The sequence below is a fragment of the Acomys russatus genome, chromosome 19 (genome assembly GCF_903995435.1).
Source record: "Acomys russatus chromosome 19, mAcoRus1.1, whole genome shotgun sequence".
Classification (NCBI taxonomy): Eukaryota; Metazoa; Chordata; class Mammalia; order Rodentia; family Muridae; genus Acomys; species Acomys russatus.
In genome coordinates this window covers 34,403,575-34,420,159 of record NC_067155.1, presented here as the reverse complement: position 1 = coordinate 34,420,159, position 16,585 = coordinate 34,403,575, and the positions used below count along the sequence as shown (strand labels likewise).

At 54.2% G+C, this 16,585-nt stretch overlaps 1 protein-coding gene across 1 annotated transcript; it reads left to right on the top strand.

Moving 5' to 3' along the window:
• The first annotated feature begins 774 nt into the window (after positions 1 to 774).
• On the top strand, positions 775 to 15,639 carry Ap5z1 (adaptor related protein complex 5 subunit zeta 1). Its single transcript, XM_051161117.1, has 17 exons — positions 775 to 936; positions 3,537 to 3,671; positions 3,768 to 3,954; positions 4,757 to 4,901; positions 5,135 to 5,244; positions 6,184 to 6,352; positions 7,073 to 7,213; positions 7,582 to 7,619; positions 7,690 to 7,852; positions 8,902 to 9,083; positions 11,234 to 11,376; positions 11,702 to 11,842; positions 12,349 to 12,460; positions 13,495 to 13,592; positions 14,783 to 14,915; positions 14,989 to 15,203; positions 15,309 to 15,639. Exons 1-17 carry the CDS (start codon positions 896 to 898, stop codon positions 15,577 to 15,579), a joined length of 2,424 nt encoding a protein of 807 aa, XP_051017074.1. The 5' UTR covers positions 775 to 895; the 3' UTR covers positions 15,580 to 15,639.
• Positions 15,640 to 16,585: the final 946 nt, after the last annotated feature.

Below are 16,585 nucleotides of genomic sequence, written 5' to 3'. Positions count from 1 at the left end.
TAGCCTGGACCTGGAACACACTCTGTAGACCAGGCTGGACTTGAACTCACAGAGACACTCCTGTCTTTGCCTCCCGAGTGCCAGGATTAAATGAGTGCGCCACCACGCCCTGTGTGCCTGCATACTTTTATGTGGTGCTGGGAACTCAAGCTCTAGCCTTCCTGCTTACACAGCAAGTGATTTACTGACTGGGCCATTTCTCCCGCCCTATCTTTTATTGATTTATTTGTTTTAACTTAGACTATTTTTCGCCAATGAGACCTTCAAATAACCTGCTACAGATTTTAAGAAACAGGTCAAATATCCATGGTAATACTGATCAGTGACGGTGTGCATGTGTGTGTAGAAAAAGGGAAAATGAATGATCCATGCTTGGCACACATATTTCTGTTTTGCCCAGGGCCGCAGACAGGCTAGAGGAGAAAAGTGCTCTACCACCAAGTCAGGCCCCCCGCCCCTCAGTCGGGGATCCTAAGCCAGCGCTCTATGGCTAACCAGTCTCTCCAGGCTGGAGAGAATCTACCACTAGCAGTTCCAGGATGAAAAGGAGCTATTCCGGGGCCAGGAGCGCTGGGATCCGAAGACCACGGTTCCAGTGTTCCGGGAGGAAGCTAGACAACCCAGGGCTGGCCTGGAAAACCGGCTTCTGCGCGCGCGCGCCCGCCCACCTGTCGCAGTATGGAAGCCGGCCTATCTCCAGCAGGGCCCTCCCACGTGATGTGGCACCGGAAGCCAGAACCTCGGGGTCCAGGTTCTCCCACGTGACGCAGCCTGGGCATGGAGGGAGGGGCGAGAGAAACAGACGCACATTCGGGTCACATGACACGTCACGTGATGTGATCCCGGAAGTCCGCGGCAGCGCTTCGGGAGCTGCTGGGCTGGGAGCTGCAGCAGCATGTTGTTGGCGGGCGCGGAGAGTCTGCTGCATCAGGCCAGGTCTGTGGATCAGGGGTCGGGCCCCGAAGCCGGGGAGGAGCGGGGAGGCGGTGGTCACGCTGCGTAGCTCGGGTCCCGGGCTCGGGGCGGCTTGCCTGGAGTGTGAGGCTATCGCTGGCCCTACACTGAGCGCCCGGGTTGCTCCTTCTCTCTCAACTAGCCAGATTTGATGGCACTTGATTAAATGAAGGGGCTGGTACCAGGAGCAAAGGGACAAATCTGGACGCTGAGCTGGGCCACTGGTGTCGAAAGATTAGAATGAAAAAGGTCTCTGGGGTCTCAGGGAACAAGCGTGTGCAAGAGTTAAAGTTTGGAGTCTGTGAACAAGACAGAACTCCAAAGACAGACGGCTCAGTAGGCAGACATGCTTGCTGCCAAGCCTGACAGCCTCGGGACCCTGAGGAGGAAGGAGAAAACTCCCTCAGATTGTCTCCTGATCTCTACTCAAGCGCCCCCACATGCACACAAATAAATAAATACTGTTTTTAAACACCAATATAATTCTCTAGGATCTATTAGGAAAGTGTTTGGTGACCAAGCCACACCGTCTGCCCGCGGCCCTCGGCCTTCAGTGGTGGGTGGATACTTCTCATTTTAAGCAATGTGGTACGTGGAGACTGTGTTGGCTAGCATGTGATCTCATGCCAACATAAAAAATACTGTTCCCCACTCAGATTCTACTCAGTGTCATGGATCAGGCGAAATGAAAGGCAAAGGGACTCGTTGAAATGATTTCTGTCCTGGGAGGGGACTGTGTTAAAGCTGTAGCCACGCAACGCAGAATGTCTCAATTCTGGCCGTTTCTTCCTGTCTCTTAGCAGTGAGGTTTATCACTTTGCCCCGGCTAGGCACAAACCTAGGCCAGATCGTGTCTCCCTTCCCTTACCCTGCCTGTTCTGTAAGATTACTGTAATAAAGCTGCAACTGTGGCGGGTCCATAATCCCAGCACTCGAGAGGCAGAGGCAGGCAGATCTCTGTGAGTTCGAGGCCAGCCTGGTCTACAAAGCGAATCCAGGACAGCCAGGGCTACACTGAGAAACCCTGTCTTGAAAAAAAAAAAAGTAACTTATTATGACTCTGGGTGGAGCGTATAGAAAACAAAGTAGGCTAGAGTGGTGGGAAGGCAGCTGGCGATCATCCTGCAGCCTTTAAGTGCATGAGGACATGCAGTGGCTGCAGAGACAGAGGCTATTTGTCTTCTTTTTGGTCCCCAGGAGCCCAGGTCAAGCAGCTGACAGGCAGGTCTAAAATGGGAGAAGTGTGCAAGCTGTCAGCCCTTTGAGGAGACCACAGTGGGGCTGTCAGTAGCCATGGCTTAGGAAGTTAAGGGCTCTCCTCACTGCCCACAGGCACCCCAATCCAGTAACGACTTATTTTTTTAATTATTTAACTTATTTCTTTATCTGGGGATAGGTGAGACAGAATTTTACTGTGTGGCCTCAGGATTCACTTTGTAGACCAGGCTGGCCTTGAACTCACAGAGAGCCACCTGCCTCAGTCTCCCGAGTGCTGGTGCATGCCACCACACCGGGCAATTCCTTCATCTTGGGCCCCTGTTCTGTGGTGCTGGGGAAGGAACCCAGGGCTGTGTGCATCTAGGCAAGTGCCCTTCTGCTGAGCCGCTGTCTGAGCTCTCTCTTCTCTGCTGTTAAGCTTTGTATAGAGGCTGAGGAACAAATCTCCATACATGCTTGGTTCAGCCAGCTTCAGTTAAGCTGGTGGCCTGTGATACCAGGCTTGCCGTACCCTTTGCTGTAACCTTAGCTCGTCACTACAGTTTTGTAGTTCCCTTCTCACAAGTGGGAGGCTCACTGAGGCATATTTGAACACAAGCTTGGGAGGGCTGGTAATGGAGCGCAAAGAAAGGGTGATTCCTTATTATGCGTAAGGCCCCGGGTTCAAACTCCATTGCTGCTGTTAAGGGGGGGGCGGAGGGAGCCAGGCGTGGTTCTGTGCACCTGTGCATCATGGGAGGATGAAGAGAGAGAAGGAGGAGGCTGAGTCTGGCCTGCATAGCAAGACTCTCAGGGGGAGGGAGGAGAGGCAGCTTGCACTAAATATTCCTGACTTTTTCTAAGTTTTTCAAGGCAGGTTTCTCTGTGTAGCCTTGGCTGTCCTGGACTTGAGCTCACAGAGATCTGCCAGCCTCTGCCTCCGAAGTGCTGGGATTAAAGGCATGCGCCACCACACCCAGCTCCTGACTTTTGAAAGACTCATAAAACTTTTTTTTTTTTTTTCTGAGTATGGTGGTTCACTCTTCTAATGTCAGCACTTGGAAGCTGAGGCAGGATTGCTGTAAGCTCTAGGCTAGCCTGGGCAGCAAAGTGAGTCCAAAACAGCCAGGACTACAAGAGAAACCCTGTCTCGAAAAACCAAAGAAAAGAAAAAAAAAAAAGGGAGGGTGTCACTAGGAACCTGAGAGTGCTGCATGTCAGTTCCAGAAAAAGAGCCTGTGTGTTCTCAAGGGCCTGTAATTCGCTCCCAGGCACTGTGAGCCTGAGTGACTGTTCCCTGATTTTTCTGTGCTGGTTAGGGTTAGTCCCCCAGCTGGGCATGTGCCCGTGGCTTAGGGTGGCACCATGTCCCCTTTCTTCCTTAGGGAGATCCAGGATGAGGAGCTACAGCGCTTCTGCTCCAGGGTCACTAAGCTGCTGCAGGAAACCCCGGGGCCAGCCACCACAGATGCCCTTCAGAGGCTCTTTCTCATTGTCTCAGCCACCAAGTACCCCCGGAGGTAAGTGGCCCTGTGCACCCGCCAGCCAGCTTCCCTGGGGTGCCGGTGCACTGGCCACAGATCTGATATGTCACCCGGTGCGGTCTTGGCCTCCAGGCTGGAGAAGACATGTGTGGACCTGTTGCAGACCACCCTCTGTTTACCCACAAGCCCCGAGCAGCTTCCAGTCCTCTGTGCCGCTGTCTTGAGAGAGATGTCACCTTTTGACGACCTGGCCCTGTCCTGTGATCACACCCAAAACACCCGGCAGCTCAGTCTTGTGGCCTCTGTGCTCTTGGCACAGGTAACACAGCTGCCACAGTTGGAGGTTCGGGGGTGGCTATTTCTAGTGGTTCTGGGGTTTCAGGAGTCCAGCAAGCTGGTGTGTGTCCCTCTGTGTACCTATGTGCCATGGGAAACCACTCAGTTCGGACCCCATTCTCCTGAATGGTCTTGTGGACTCTCTCAAGTGTGCATAGTCCCCTGCCCTCCCCCACCCCACAAGTGTGCTCACCCATGCACGTGCACACACATGCACGCGTGCACGTATGCACACATCAGGTCTTAATTGATAGCTAAGTCAGACTTTAGGGGCTGGTCTTCCTGGGTCATGTTCCTGAACATGCGGTTGCCACTCTCTAAATGTATTTATTATTATGTATACAGTATTCTGCTTGCATGTAGACCTGCACACTAGAAGAGGGCATCAGGGAGCTGGAGAGATAGCTCAGTGGTTAAGAGCACCGCCGGCTCTTCCAAAGGTCCTGAGTTCAATTCCCAGCAACCACGTGGTGGTTCACAACAATCTATAATGTGATCTGATGCCCTCTTCTGGCCTGCAGGTGTACATGCAAGCAGAACATTGTATACATAATAAATAAATATTAAAAAAAAAAAAAAAAAAAAGAGGGCACCAGATCTCATTATACATGGTTACAAGCCACCACGCTCTTAACCTCTGAGCCATCTCTCCAGCCCATGAGTTGCCACTCTTAAAGCGCGACTGCAGTGCACTCTCCAGATGCTTTCTGGGCATTGAACTGAGGTCCTCGGGCTCTCACTTTACCAGCTGAGCCATGTCCTCAGCTCCTTGCCCCGCTTTAAAGGGAGACAGAAAAGGACAGATCAGCCATGTGAGCCAGCGCATCTTCAAGACCCTGGAGAACCGGCAGCCAGAGGGTCCCAGTGTCAGGCACCTCCTCCCCATCGTGTCTAAGGTCATTGGCCTGGCCCCTGGCACCCTCATGGAAGGTACTGGATACTCTTCCAAAAGGCCCTCTTGGCTCCTTTTCCACAGCAGCTGTTGTCTGGGGTGTGGTGGAGGGAGGGTTGAGCTGTCAGGAGAACCCTGCATAGCACCCCAGATTGTACCCATGGTGTGGGGTTCCATTGGGTCCCATTTTCTCTTGGGCAAACTCAGCATCATCTGGGAATCTGGGGGTTTCCCTCACTTTCTCTCACTGTACCCCTTCCCCTCCCGACAGACCAGACCAACCTGCTCAGCAAAAGGCTGGTGGACTGGCTACGCTATGCCAGCCTGCAGCAAGGTCTTCCACATTCGGGGAGTTTCTTCTCTACACCCAGGACCCGGCAGGTGAGTCCCAGCCTCTTCAGGAGCCCAGGGAACTGGAACTGCAAAAGCCCCCATTCTAGGCTGGGAATGTGGTTCAGGTGGGAAAGCCCTTGCCTGGCATGCGTGAGGCGTTGGGCTCAAGCAAGCCCCACAACCACATAGACTGAGTGTGATGGTGCACACCTGGAATGGTGGTGTGCATCTGGAATGCTGGCACACACCTGGAATGGTGGTGTGCACCTGGAATGCTGGCACACACCTAGAATGCTGGTGCACACCTGGAATGGTGGTATGCACCTGAAATGGTGGTTCGCACCTGGAATGCTGGTGTGCACCTGCAATGGTGGTGTGCACCTGGAATGCTGGCACACACCTGGAATGGTGGTGCACACCTGGAATGCTGGCACACACCTGGAATGGTGGTGTGCACCTGGAATGCTGGCACACACCTGGAATGGTGGTGCGCACCTGGAATCCCAGAACCCAGGAGAATCAGGTTCCAAAGTCATCCTCTGCTGCGTAGCAAGTTTGAGGACAGACAGGTGTATGCGACCCTGCCACAAAAACAAAAGCAACCCTACTCCCTCTTCCAGTAGAACTTGCTCTCTCTCTTCCACACAGCCAGTCTCAGCAGGTTCCTGTGGGCACAGCATGTCCTTCCTCTTGGTTCCAATAAGGTCGCTGCACTGCTGGCTCCATCTTGGAGTGGATGAGTGTCCCAGCATGGGGGAGAGCCCCTGGGTTCTTGTGTGGCTCCTTTTCGGTGCCGACAGAGGACACCAGACATGTGTCCAAGCTGAAGTCAGTACCATGTGGCTTTAGGTGTTGGGGTAGGCCTGCTTAGGTCTAGGCGTGTGGAGGCATCCTGCAGTACAGCCGTGGGAGAGGGCAGGTCATCTCTGCTTGGTGGTGTATGAGCCTAGCAGGCTCGTCCCCAGCCCTGGCCCCCTCCTCCCACAGCCAGGTCCCATCACCGAGGTGGATGGAGCAGTGGCTTCTGACTTCTTCACAGTCCTCTCAACAGGCCAGCACTTCACAGAGGACCAGTGGCTGAACATGCAGGCCTTCTCCATGCTGCGGAAATGGCTGCTGCACAGTGGCCCTGAGCACCCAAGCAGTCCAGATGCAGGTGTGCCCAGGGTGGGACAGGGGACGCTGCGGGGTAAGGAGCCCAAGTACATTGTGTCATGGGTACAGGTAGCTGTGCCCTAGCCAGATACCGTAGGGGTCTGTAGGCCAGGCGAGGTGTGTGATGAGTTTGGAGGCCCACAACAGAGGCCCGCTGACCCCAGGAAGAGCCAAGAGAACACAGCCCATCATACCAGTAGGCATACCAGTGTCTCCAGGAAGTGTTCCGAGTGCTCCCAGAAGGATCGTCCAAGGCAGCTATCCACAGGCCTATCCGATCTCGCCCCATCTGCAGACTTGGTTTATAGACAGTCCGACTGAGCTGCTCACCATGGTACATGCCTATGAGCCCAACACTTGAGAGGGTGGAGGTAGGAAGATCAGGAGTTCAAAGCCAGTCTCAGCTACATAGTTTGAAGTCAGTCTGGGCTACAACCCAGGCTGTTTTGAGACTCTGCCTCAAAAACACAAAACTAAGCCAAATGTATGATCCGTACCTATCAAGCCAGCACTTAGGACTCTGGGGCAGGAGGGTTGTAAGTTTGATACCAGCCTCAGCTCCACAACAAGACCTTGTTTTCATACACTAAAAACCAAACAGAAAAACCAGCTGGCAGCCCAGATAGATTTGTGTGTCTAGCTCCGGGTGACAGCAACCCTGAGTCCTTTGCCGGCCTGCCTGTCCACACAGGGGCATCAAGGCTGTCCTTTTCTCCTACAGATGACAAGTCGGAGCTAGAGGGCTCCACCCTGTCTGTTCTCTCAGCCGCCTCCACTGCCAGCCGACTGCTGCCCCCTCGGGAGCGGCTGAGGGAGGTGGCCTTCGAATACTGCCAGCGCCTATTGGAACAGAGTAACCGGAGTGAGTCCCCGGCCTGCTTGCGACAATGCCCTGTCCCACAGTGCCCTCCAGGGTGGGGCCTTGTCACATGACTACTCACTGCCCTGGACTGAAGCTTCCAGGACACAGGTTGCCTCATGGGGCTGTTTAGAAACAAGCCAACTTGGCCTGGAGAGCTGGTTCAGAGGTTAAGAGCACTGTCTGCTCTTCCAGAGGTCCTGAGTTCAATTCCCAGCAACCACATGGTGGCTCACAACCATCTATAACGTGATCTGATGCCCTCTTCTGGCCTGCAAGTGTACGTGCAGGCAGAGTACTTTATACATAGTAATAAATAAATAAATCTTAAAAGAAAGAAAAAAGAAACAAGCCAACTTTCTTTGTTCCAGGGGCATTGAGGAAGGGGGACTCTGACCTACAGAAAGCGGTAAGTAGCCTGCGGGGCGGCTGGGGCAGACGCTGCCTGAACCTTTCCATACAGCTCAGTGTCCCCGCAGTGCCTGGTGGAGGCTGTGCTGCTGCTGGATGTGCTGTGCCGCCAGGACCCCTCCTTCCTTTATCGCACCCTCTCCTGCCTGAAGGCCCTGCACAGGAGGCTGGGGGAAGACCCCAGCACCGAGCGGGCACTGGTGCCCCTTGCCCAGTTCTTCCTGAACCATGGTGAGTTTGGGTGCCTGGCAAACAGACCGCAAAGAGCAGTTTCTTCCAGACACTCAGAAGCTATCGCGTTTATGTTTGTGTTTTGTTTGTTTCTTGGCAGTGCTGGGCTCTCATACTAGGCAAGTGCTCTGCTGCTGAGCCACACCCTCAGTCCCTCACTGGAGGATTCTAGGCAGGGGCTCTACCACCGAGCCACACCCCAGCCCCTCAGTGGGGGATTCTAGGCAGGTGCTCTACCACTGAGCCACACCCCAGACCCTCACTGGGGGATTCTAGGCAGGTGCTCTACCACTGAGCCACACCCCAGCCCCTCACTGGGGGATTCTAGGCAGGTGCTCTACCACTGAGCCATGCCCCCAGCCCTTCACTGGGGGATTCTAGGCAGGTGCTCTACCACTGAGCCACACCCCAGACCCTCACTGGGGGATTCTAGGCAGGTGCTCTACCACTGAGCCACGCCCCAGCCCTTTTTGAATTTTGATTGCTTTGTTTTGTTTTTACTTAGTTGAATGGGTCGTCTTCTTCCTCCTCTTTCTCCTCTTCCTCCTCCTCCTCCTCCTCCTCCTCTTCTTTCTTATTTTGAAACAGAGTCTCAATTCTGGCTAACTTAGAATTCATGGAGAGCCACTTGCCTCTCTCTCCCAAGTGCCGAGTTAAAAGAATGTGCCACTGCTCCCTTTTATTTTGGAATGAGTTCTCACCAAATTGCTCAGGCTGGTCTTGAACTTGTGATTCTTCTGCTTCAGCCTCTGAAGTAGCTGAGATTACAGTTCTGTACCAGACTCAAAACCCTGCTGTCCCATGGACCCATAAAAGTCAAAAGTCGAGGCTTACCACCTTCTTGATAGTTTCCCCGTGGTTTGTGCTCTGTGGCCTCAGGGAGGCAGCAACGTCTCCAGGAGGCTTTTGGTGATCTGGAGGCAGTGCTGCTCTGGAGGCTCAGCCAGGCTGTCTGAGCACTGGCCAGTAGCAGAGCATCCTTACCCTGAGTCACTGCAGATGCTCCTGCAGTAGAGGCTAAATCCCTGGTGGCATCTGCTGTCTTTCAGGGGAAGCGGCAGCCGTGGACGCAGAAGCTGTTTACCAGCGTTTGCTCAGCAGACTCCCTTCCGAGCGCTTTCACAGCCCGGCCCTGGCCTTCGAGGTCATACACTTCTGCACAAACAGCCTGGCTCTGTCCGACCCCCACTTCCTCGGCCTTCTCAGACTGCACTTCCCGAGTCTACTCAAGGCACGTGTGGGCTTCCTTGGGTTTGGGGTACGGGTGAAGTGTTGGGGCTAGAGGCTCTCATGCATCGTAACAGACAAAAAGCGTCAATTCTCAGTCATGGTGTTTCACACATGTAATCCCAGCACACGAGAGGCTGAGGCCAGCGTAGTTCAGGCCAGCCTGGGCTGTGTGACACCCTTTCTCAAAAAACAGATAAAGCTGGATATGATGCACAGCTCTGATCCCAGCACTCAGGTGGCAGAGGCAAGAGGATCTCTAAGAGTTCAAGGCCAGCCTGGTGTGCATATGGAGTTCAAGGATAGCCAGGACTACATAAAGAGACTGTCTCAAAGACAACAAACAACAAAAAGAAAAACCTAGGGGCTGGCGAGATGGCTGAGCAGTTAAAAGCACTGGCTGTTCTTGCAGAGGATCTGGGTTCCATTCCCAGCATCTGGTGGCTCATAAGCATCTGTAAAATAATTCCAAGGGATTCAGTGGCCTCTCTCGAGACCTCTGCAGGCTTCATGTACACAGGGCCCTCATGTACACATAGGCAAACAGTCATGCACATAAAGTAATGTAATCTCTAAAAAAGAAGACATGCACAAACTAACTAAGGTCATGCGTAGGGAGGAGATGGTGTGGGTTTCTTTGAGCTGGCCAGCTTCAGTGTTGAGATACCTGAGCTCTGGGAAGCCCAGCTGCCCGCATCCTGAATTGCAGGCATGTGCGATTACGCCTGTCGACCCATGACATTACTCTGGCTGGCGTGGTCAGTGCCAGCCTGTGATGGAATGTGGGGGCTGGGGATGGGCGTGCACATGTGTGCATGTGCTTATAGAGGTCAGACGTCAGCTTCAGGTGGTGCTCCTCAAACAATGGGGCCTCTTTGATCTGGAACTCTCCAAGGAGGCTGCCCCTTGGATGCCCCTGAAATCTGCCCCTTTCTACCCCCACAGCACAGGGAGTACAACATGCACCCCCACATCTAGAATTGTTAATCGGGCTCTAGGGAATAGAACTGAGGTTCCTCTGTGTGCACAGCAAGTGCTTGCCTGAGCCGTCTATCTCCTCAGCCCATTCATGTGTCTTTAACCTGTGCTTCACTGCCCTAACCTCTTACAGCCATTTATAGACACCTCGGTGTGTGTATATGTGTGCATCCATGTGTACTGTCTGTGTGCATGCATGTATTCCATATGTATGCGTCTAGGTGTACGTGTGTAGAGATGAAAGCATAAGCCTGAGTGTTAGAGTTCTTCCATCTTATTTGAGATAGGGGTCCCCAGTTGCTAAGCCCTGCATACTCCAGGCTAGTTGGCCTTTGGCCTTCCTGGAAGTCTCCTGTCTCTGCCTCCTCTCAATGAAAGTGCTGGAATCACAGATGTGTGCTCTCCAGTTCAGCATTACATGGGTTCTGGGGGGTTGGACTTAGAGCCTCTTATTTTACCACATGAGTCATCTCCGTCTTCTCCGCCCACTCCGCCCACCCCTTTTGAAACAGAGTCTCACTTTATCAGGAGCTCACAGGGGTGGCTAGGCCCTATGGCCAGCCAACCCCAGTAATTGTGCTGTCTCTGCCACCCCAGCACTGGGGTATGGCTGCCTTCATTACTGGCACAAAATTAGCTGCAAAACACACAGTAGAATAGCTAATACAGCGAGAGAGAGAACGCTGGCTGATAAAGACACTTACCGCCAAACCTGACAGTCAGAGTTCCATCCCTAGGACCCACATGACAAAAAGAACCTTTAGCTTCCACTCATGTACATGTGCACACACTCACATGAGTAAAGCTGGGCACACGGTTGCACACACCTGTAATCCCAGGACTCAGGAGGCAGAAGCAGGCAGATCTCTCTGAGTTTGAGGCCAGCCTGGTCTACAAAGTGAGTCCAGGACAGCCAAGGTTACACAGAGAAACCCTGTCTCAAAAAAAACCCAATAAAATAATAATAGTAATAGTAATAATAATAGTAATAATAGCAACCCTCAAGACACAGCCAAAGACAGACAGCTTCATCACCCGCAGTGTAGGAAGGAGTGGGGGGGGGGGGGTGGGTCCAGGTGTCTTTGTGGTGGGAGTGTGCAGTAGGAGGTCATCAGATGGGGCTATGGCCAGCTAGCATCCTGCCTCCCTGTCTGAACTGCTGTGCTTGCCCCACAGTTCCTGGCCTGGAACAGCCCTCCCCTCACAGCCGAGTTTGTGGTGCTCCTCCCAGCTCTGGTGGATGCTGGCATCGCCGTGGAGATGTTGCACGCACTGCTTGACTTGCCCTGCCTCACTGCTGCCCTGGACCTCCAGCTCAGGTGCGCCCACCCTGCCCCCGGTCAGCTCTGTGCCCTCCCATTCAGCTGGGCACCAGCTCTGCTCTCTCCGTACTGCTCACAGTGCCCTGGACCAGGCTTCAGCCCACGGGCATACATCTCTGGGCCCTTTGCCACCCACCCAGAGCTGCCCCTCAGCCCCAGGGCTCCTCGGCGCAGGGGAGCTTCCCGTTTTCTCCAGCCCAGAGTCCTTGCCCAGCCCCGAGAGACTGTGGTGTTAGAGCCAGCACCCTCGGTGTCAGGCCGAATAGCACTCTGGTTGACCTGTACTGGGAGTTGCGTCCCAGCCTAGCGTCTATCCTCCTAGGTCCACACAGACCCCATCGGAAAGGCCGCTTTGGGATGTCTCCCTCAGGATCCCCAGCTGCCTGGAGGCCTTCCGGGACCCCCAGTTCCAAGGACTCTTCCGACACCTGCTTCGTACCAAGGCCAGCGGCTCCACAGAGAGGTGGGAGCCCTGGGCCAGCCACAGACTATGGAGTGGGCTGTATTCTCTCACTCTCAGCCTGGAGAGGCAGCTGTGGTCCTCATCACTCAGCCCTGGACAGGCATGGGGGCGCTTCTGGGCCAAAGCCTGGGCTCCACTCATTGACCCAGCCCTCAGTTGGATCTGTGAATAATCCACTCTTTTTTTTTTTTTTTTGGTTTTTCGAGACAGGGTTTCTCTGGAATAATCCACTCTTTAAGTGGAAAAACTAAGGCCTAGCATATTCTGGGGAGTGGGAGAACCAAGAGTGGTCTGCAGGCCTCTCAATTCAACCCTTGCTGACCTGTCTCTGCTTCTGCTGTTTTGAGAGCTCCTGACATCTCCTGGTCTCCTTGAGCCCTGTGGAGCAAGTAAACCCTGGCCACCTGTGGCTGTCCACAGCGTCCCTTCTTCTGGCTGCTGTGGAGTCACTCAGGGAAGAACAGCAGGTGGGCCCTCAGTAGCCCCTCTCCCCACTGTGTCCCCAGGCTGACGTCACTTCACCAGCTGCTGAGGCCCATGGCCAGCTGTGCCCGGGTCACCCAGTGTGCGGAGGCAGTGCCCATCCTGCTGCAGGCCTCCTTCTCGGCCGTGACCCAGGTGAGCCCACGGCTCAGGTCCCCTTCCTCCTCCATAGATGTCACATAGCCAAGCCGGAGCAGGCCAGAGTGTGGTTCTCTTACCTTGACCCCACGGGAGGTTTCTCTTACTGCACCCTCCACAGACAGGGAAAGAGCTGTTCACACCCCAGCCCTCGGCACAGGGCAGCCATATGACCCTTGAGGCTGACAGCACAACCTAGAGCCAGAAAAACATGTGCCCCCCCATCCCCCATACCCTAGGCTCCCATAGCCCAGTGGTGCTCTCCTGGCTGCATGTCCATAGCTGGATGACTGGAGTCCCACAGAGCCCCTTAAAGTAATCCAGCAGCAGAACAGGACAGTTTGGGTCCTTTAGCCAGACAAGATGGAACCTTGGCCTTGGGGGGGACAGACTTATTTTCCTTACTTTGTTTGTTTGTTTTGTTTTGTTGTTTTTTTGAGACAGGGTTTCTCTGTGTAGCCTTGGCTGTCCTAGACTTGCTTTGTAGACCAGGCTGGCCTCGAACTGACAGCAATCCACCTGCCTCTGCCTCCCGAGTGCAGGGATTAAAAGCGTGCACCCACCACGCCCAGCTTTTGGGCTTTGTTTTTTGTTTTTCAAGACAGGGTTTCTCTGTGTAGCCTTGACTGTCCTGGACTTGCTTTGTAGACCACCTTACTTATTTTTGGTTTTGAGACACCACCCCTCTGTATAACCCTGCTAGCCTGGAGCTCACCATGTAGACTAGACAGGCCTCAAACTTTCAGATCCACCTGCCTCTGTCTCGCTCCCAAGTGCCGGGGTGAAAGGTGTACACCACCACACCCTGGGACAGAGCAGGATTCTAAAGGGGAGACGCAGGGCAGGAGCAGAGCCAGGAAGCTGAGGCCTCCCTCTCGCCTGTGAACGCCATGTCCTGGGAAAGGGAGTCAGCAAGTGAGGAGCTTAGCTCTGAAGTCATGTTCCTCATTTGGGGCCTCCCTCCTCCCAGAGGGCGGGAGATAACAGTATGCACCGCTCAAGACTGAGCCAGTCTCTGTTCTTGATCCCAGTTTGCAGATGGGGTCCTGATCAACCAGCTGGTGCTACTGCTCCTGGAGAGAAGTGATTCCCTCTACCCGGTCCCTCAGTATGAGGCCCATGTGCACAGGTAGGCTCACAGCCCTGGCAGGGTCACCGGCTCCCTCTGCCTTCCCTGTCCTGCCCAAAGGCTAGGGGCCTGAGCACTGGCCCTACATCCTCTGCCCTCTAAGATGTTTTGTGACTTTCCAAGGTTGGCATATTTCTATAGCAGAGGTTCCTGTCCACCAAGGTCCTTTTTCTTTAGAGCAGGGGTTCTCAATCTTGCTAATGCCACAACCCTTTAACACAGTTCCTCATGTTGTGCTGACCCCAAACCATAAAATTATTTCATTGCTATTTCATAACTAATTTTGCAACTGTTATGATTCCTAATGTAAATGCCTGATAGGCAAGATCTCTGATATGTGGCCTACAGGTTGAGAACTGCAGCTTTAGGGGGTTTACACACACACACACACACACACACACACACACACACACACACACACACACACAAAAAAAAAAAACTGCAGCTTTAGGGGGTTTACACACACACACACACACACACACAAAACTGCAGCTTTAGGGAGGTTTATACGCACGCACGCGCGCACACACACACACACACACACCCCTGGAGATTAAACCTTGGGTTACCTGAATGCCACTCAAACACTCTACCACTGAGCCACACCCCAATTCCTCACTGGAGAATTCTAGGCAGGGGCTCTACCACTGAGCCACACCCCAATTCCTCACTCGGGGATTCTAGGCAGGGGCTCTACCACTGAGCCACACCCCAGCCCCTCACTGGGGGATTCTAGGCAGGGGCTTTACCACTGAGCCACACCCCAATTCTTCACTGGGAGATTCTAGATAGGGGCTCTACCACTGAGCCACACCCCAGCCCCTCACTGGGGGATTCTAGGCAGGTACTCTACCACTGAGCCACACCCCAGCCCCTCACTGGGGGATTCTAGGCAGGTACTCTACCACTGAGCCACACCCAAGCCCCTCAATGGGGGATTCAGTTTTATGATAGGTCTCACTCCAGTCCACGGTATCCTAGAACTCAGAGCGTTCCTCCTGCCTCACTCTCGGGTCACCTGGATTTCAGGCAGTCATGTTCCCGGTGAAGTGAAAGGCTCCCTATGAGTGGCAGTCCTCACATCCCTGACTTCTGCCAGCCGCTCCTGGCTCTGCTACTCCCATCAGACAGGCTGAGGTCAGGTCTGCCCTGAGCACACACAGCCTTACGGGGGTTCTGCTCTCTGATAGAGTGTTGAGCTCCCAGTTCCTGGTGCTGTGTAAGCTAAAGCCATCGCTGGTGGTGGAGCTGTCTCGAGAGCTTCTGGAGTTCGTGGGGGGCGTAAGCAGCATCTGCAGCCGAGCCAGCATGTTCACTTGCGTGGTAAGCACACACCCACTCTCCCACCATCAGACAGGAAGCCCTGGCGTGGGCTGAGCATCTGTTCTGGCCTTAGGTGTGGGCCATTGGTGAGTACCTGTCGGTGACCTGTGACAAGAGGTGCACGGTGGAGCAAATCAACAAGTTCTTCGAAGCACTGGAGGCCCTGCTGTTTGAAGTCACCCAGTCCCGCCCCTCAGCCGACCTGCCCTGCTGTCCCCCACAGGTGGTCACTGCACTCATGACCACGCTGACCAAGCTGGCCTCCCGGAGCCAAGACCTGATCCCAAGGTACCCATCTAGGAAGCACAGAGCAGGAACCCATGGAGGGAAGCTCTGTGTGCCTGAGGGGACTGGTCCTTGGCAGCTGTGTAGCTGAGCCCCTCTCTTCCCCAGGGTGTCACTGTTCCTGTCAAAAATGAGGACCCTGGCCCAGAACCCAGCCGCCAGCTCTGTGCACAGTGAAGAGGGGGCAGAATCCATTCGGACCCGGGCCACAGAGCTGCTGACTCTGCTGAAGATGCCCAGTGTGGCCCAGTTTGTGTTCACACCCACGGCAGGCGTGTGCCAGCCCCGGTACCATCGGGACACCAATACGGCCCTGCCTCTGGCCCTGCGCACGGTCAGCCGCCTGGTGGAGAAGGAGCCTGGCCTCTTGCCAGGTTGAAGGGACAGTCACTACCTGAACACTGGCAACAGCTTAGAGCCCGGGCATGAGACTGATATAGAGCGGGGGTGACCAGCGAGGATTAGGGAGGAAGGTGGACATGACCCTCGAGATGGGGTCAGCAGCTTGTAGGGATGAGCCATCCAGCCTTGCCCCTGTGGCTGGCCACACTCCGCCTTGAGTGGCTACTAGGTGACCGACCGCTTTTTCCTAGGCTGTGCAGAAATGGCCGTGTCTGCTTGCTGCTGTTACTCATGTCTAGAGTTGAAAGCAGGGAGCAGTGCAGGAAAAGTAAATGTTAAAGATTTATTTATGCCGGGTGTGGTGACGCACATATGTAATCCCTGCACTCGGGAGGCAGAGGCAGGCGGATCGCTGTGAGTTCAAGGCCAGCCTGGTCTACAAAGAGAGTCCAGGACAGCCAAGACTACACAGAGAAACCCTGTCTCGAAAAACAAAAAAGGAAAAAAAATGTGTATGTGCTTGCACACTCCAGTATACACGTCAAGATCAGGAGAGCATTCGGGTGTCAGTTCTCTCTTAAACCATGTGGTCCTGGCTGGTTGTCCATCACAGTGACAAGCACCTTTACCTGTGGAGCCATCCTGCCCACCCTCAAATAAACCTTCAAATGCTGTGTAGAGCCCAGATCTCTGCCCTCACGCTGGGAAGTAACCAGGGAGCTAGACCATGGCCTGGAGCCTGTGCTGCCACCCTCCCACCCTGCCCTTGTGTAGGGAAATCCTGGGTCTCTTGTTTGGTTCCTGTGTCCTGCCTGTGGCAGAGGTGATATGTGCAGGGGCTGAATCTGTAGCACAAAGCCCTGAGATGTGACCCTAGGCATGGTGGTGCCCACCTACAATCCCAGCATTTGGGAGCAGAAGATAGCATCAGAAGTTCAGGGTCATCTTCAGCCTTGTAGCAACTTGGAGGGCAGCCTGGGCTGCAAAAGAAATTGGTCCTGGAAGATGTCTCAGCATGTAAAACGCGTTGCCACATAAACCTG

Coding starts and splice junctions, on each gene's coding strand:
- Ap5z1 (XM_051161117.1), top strand. CDS start 896: ATGTTGTTGGCGGGCGCGGAGAGTCTGCTGCATCAGGCCAG. Junction 12,461..13,494: donor CCTTCTCGGCCGTGACCCAG/GTGAGCCCACGG, acceptor TCTTGATCCCAG/TTTGCAGATGGGGTCCTGAT. Junction 13,593..14,782: donor TATGAGGCCCATGTGCACAG/GTAGGCTCACAG, acceptor GCTCTCTGATAG/AGTGTTGAGCTCCCAGTTCC.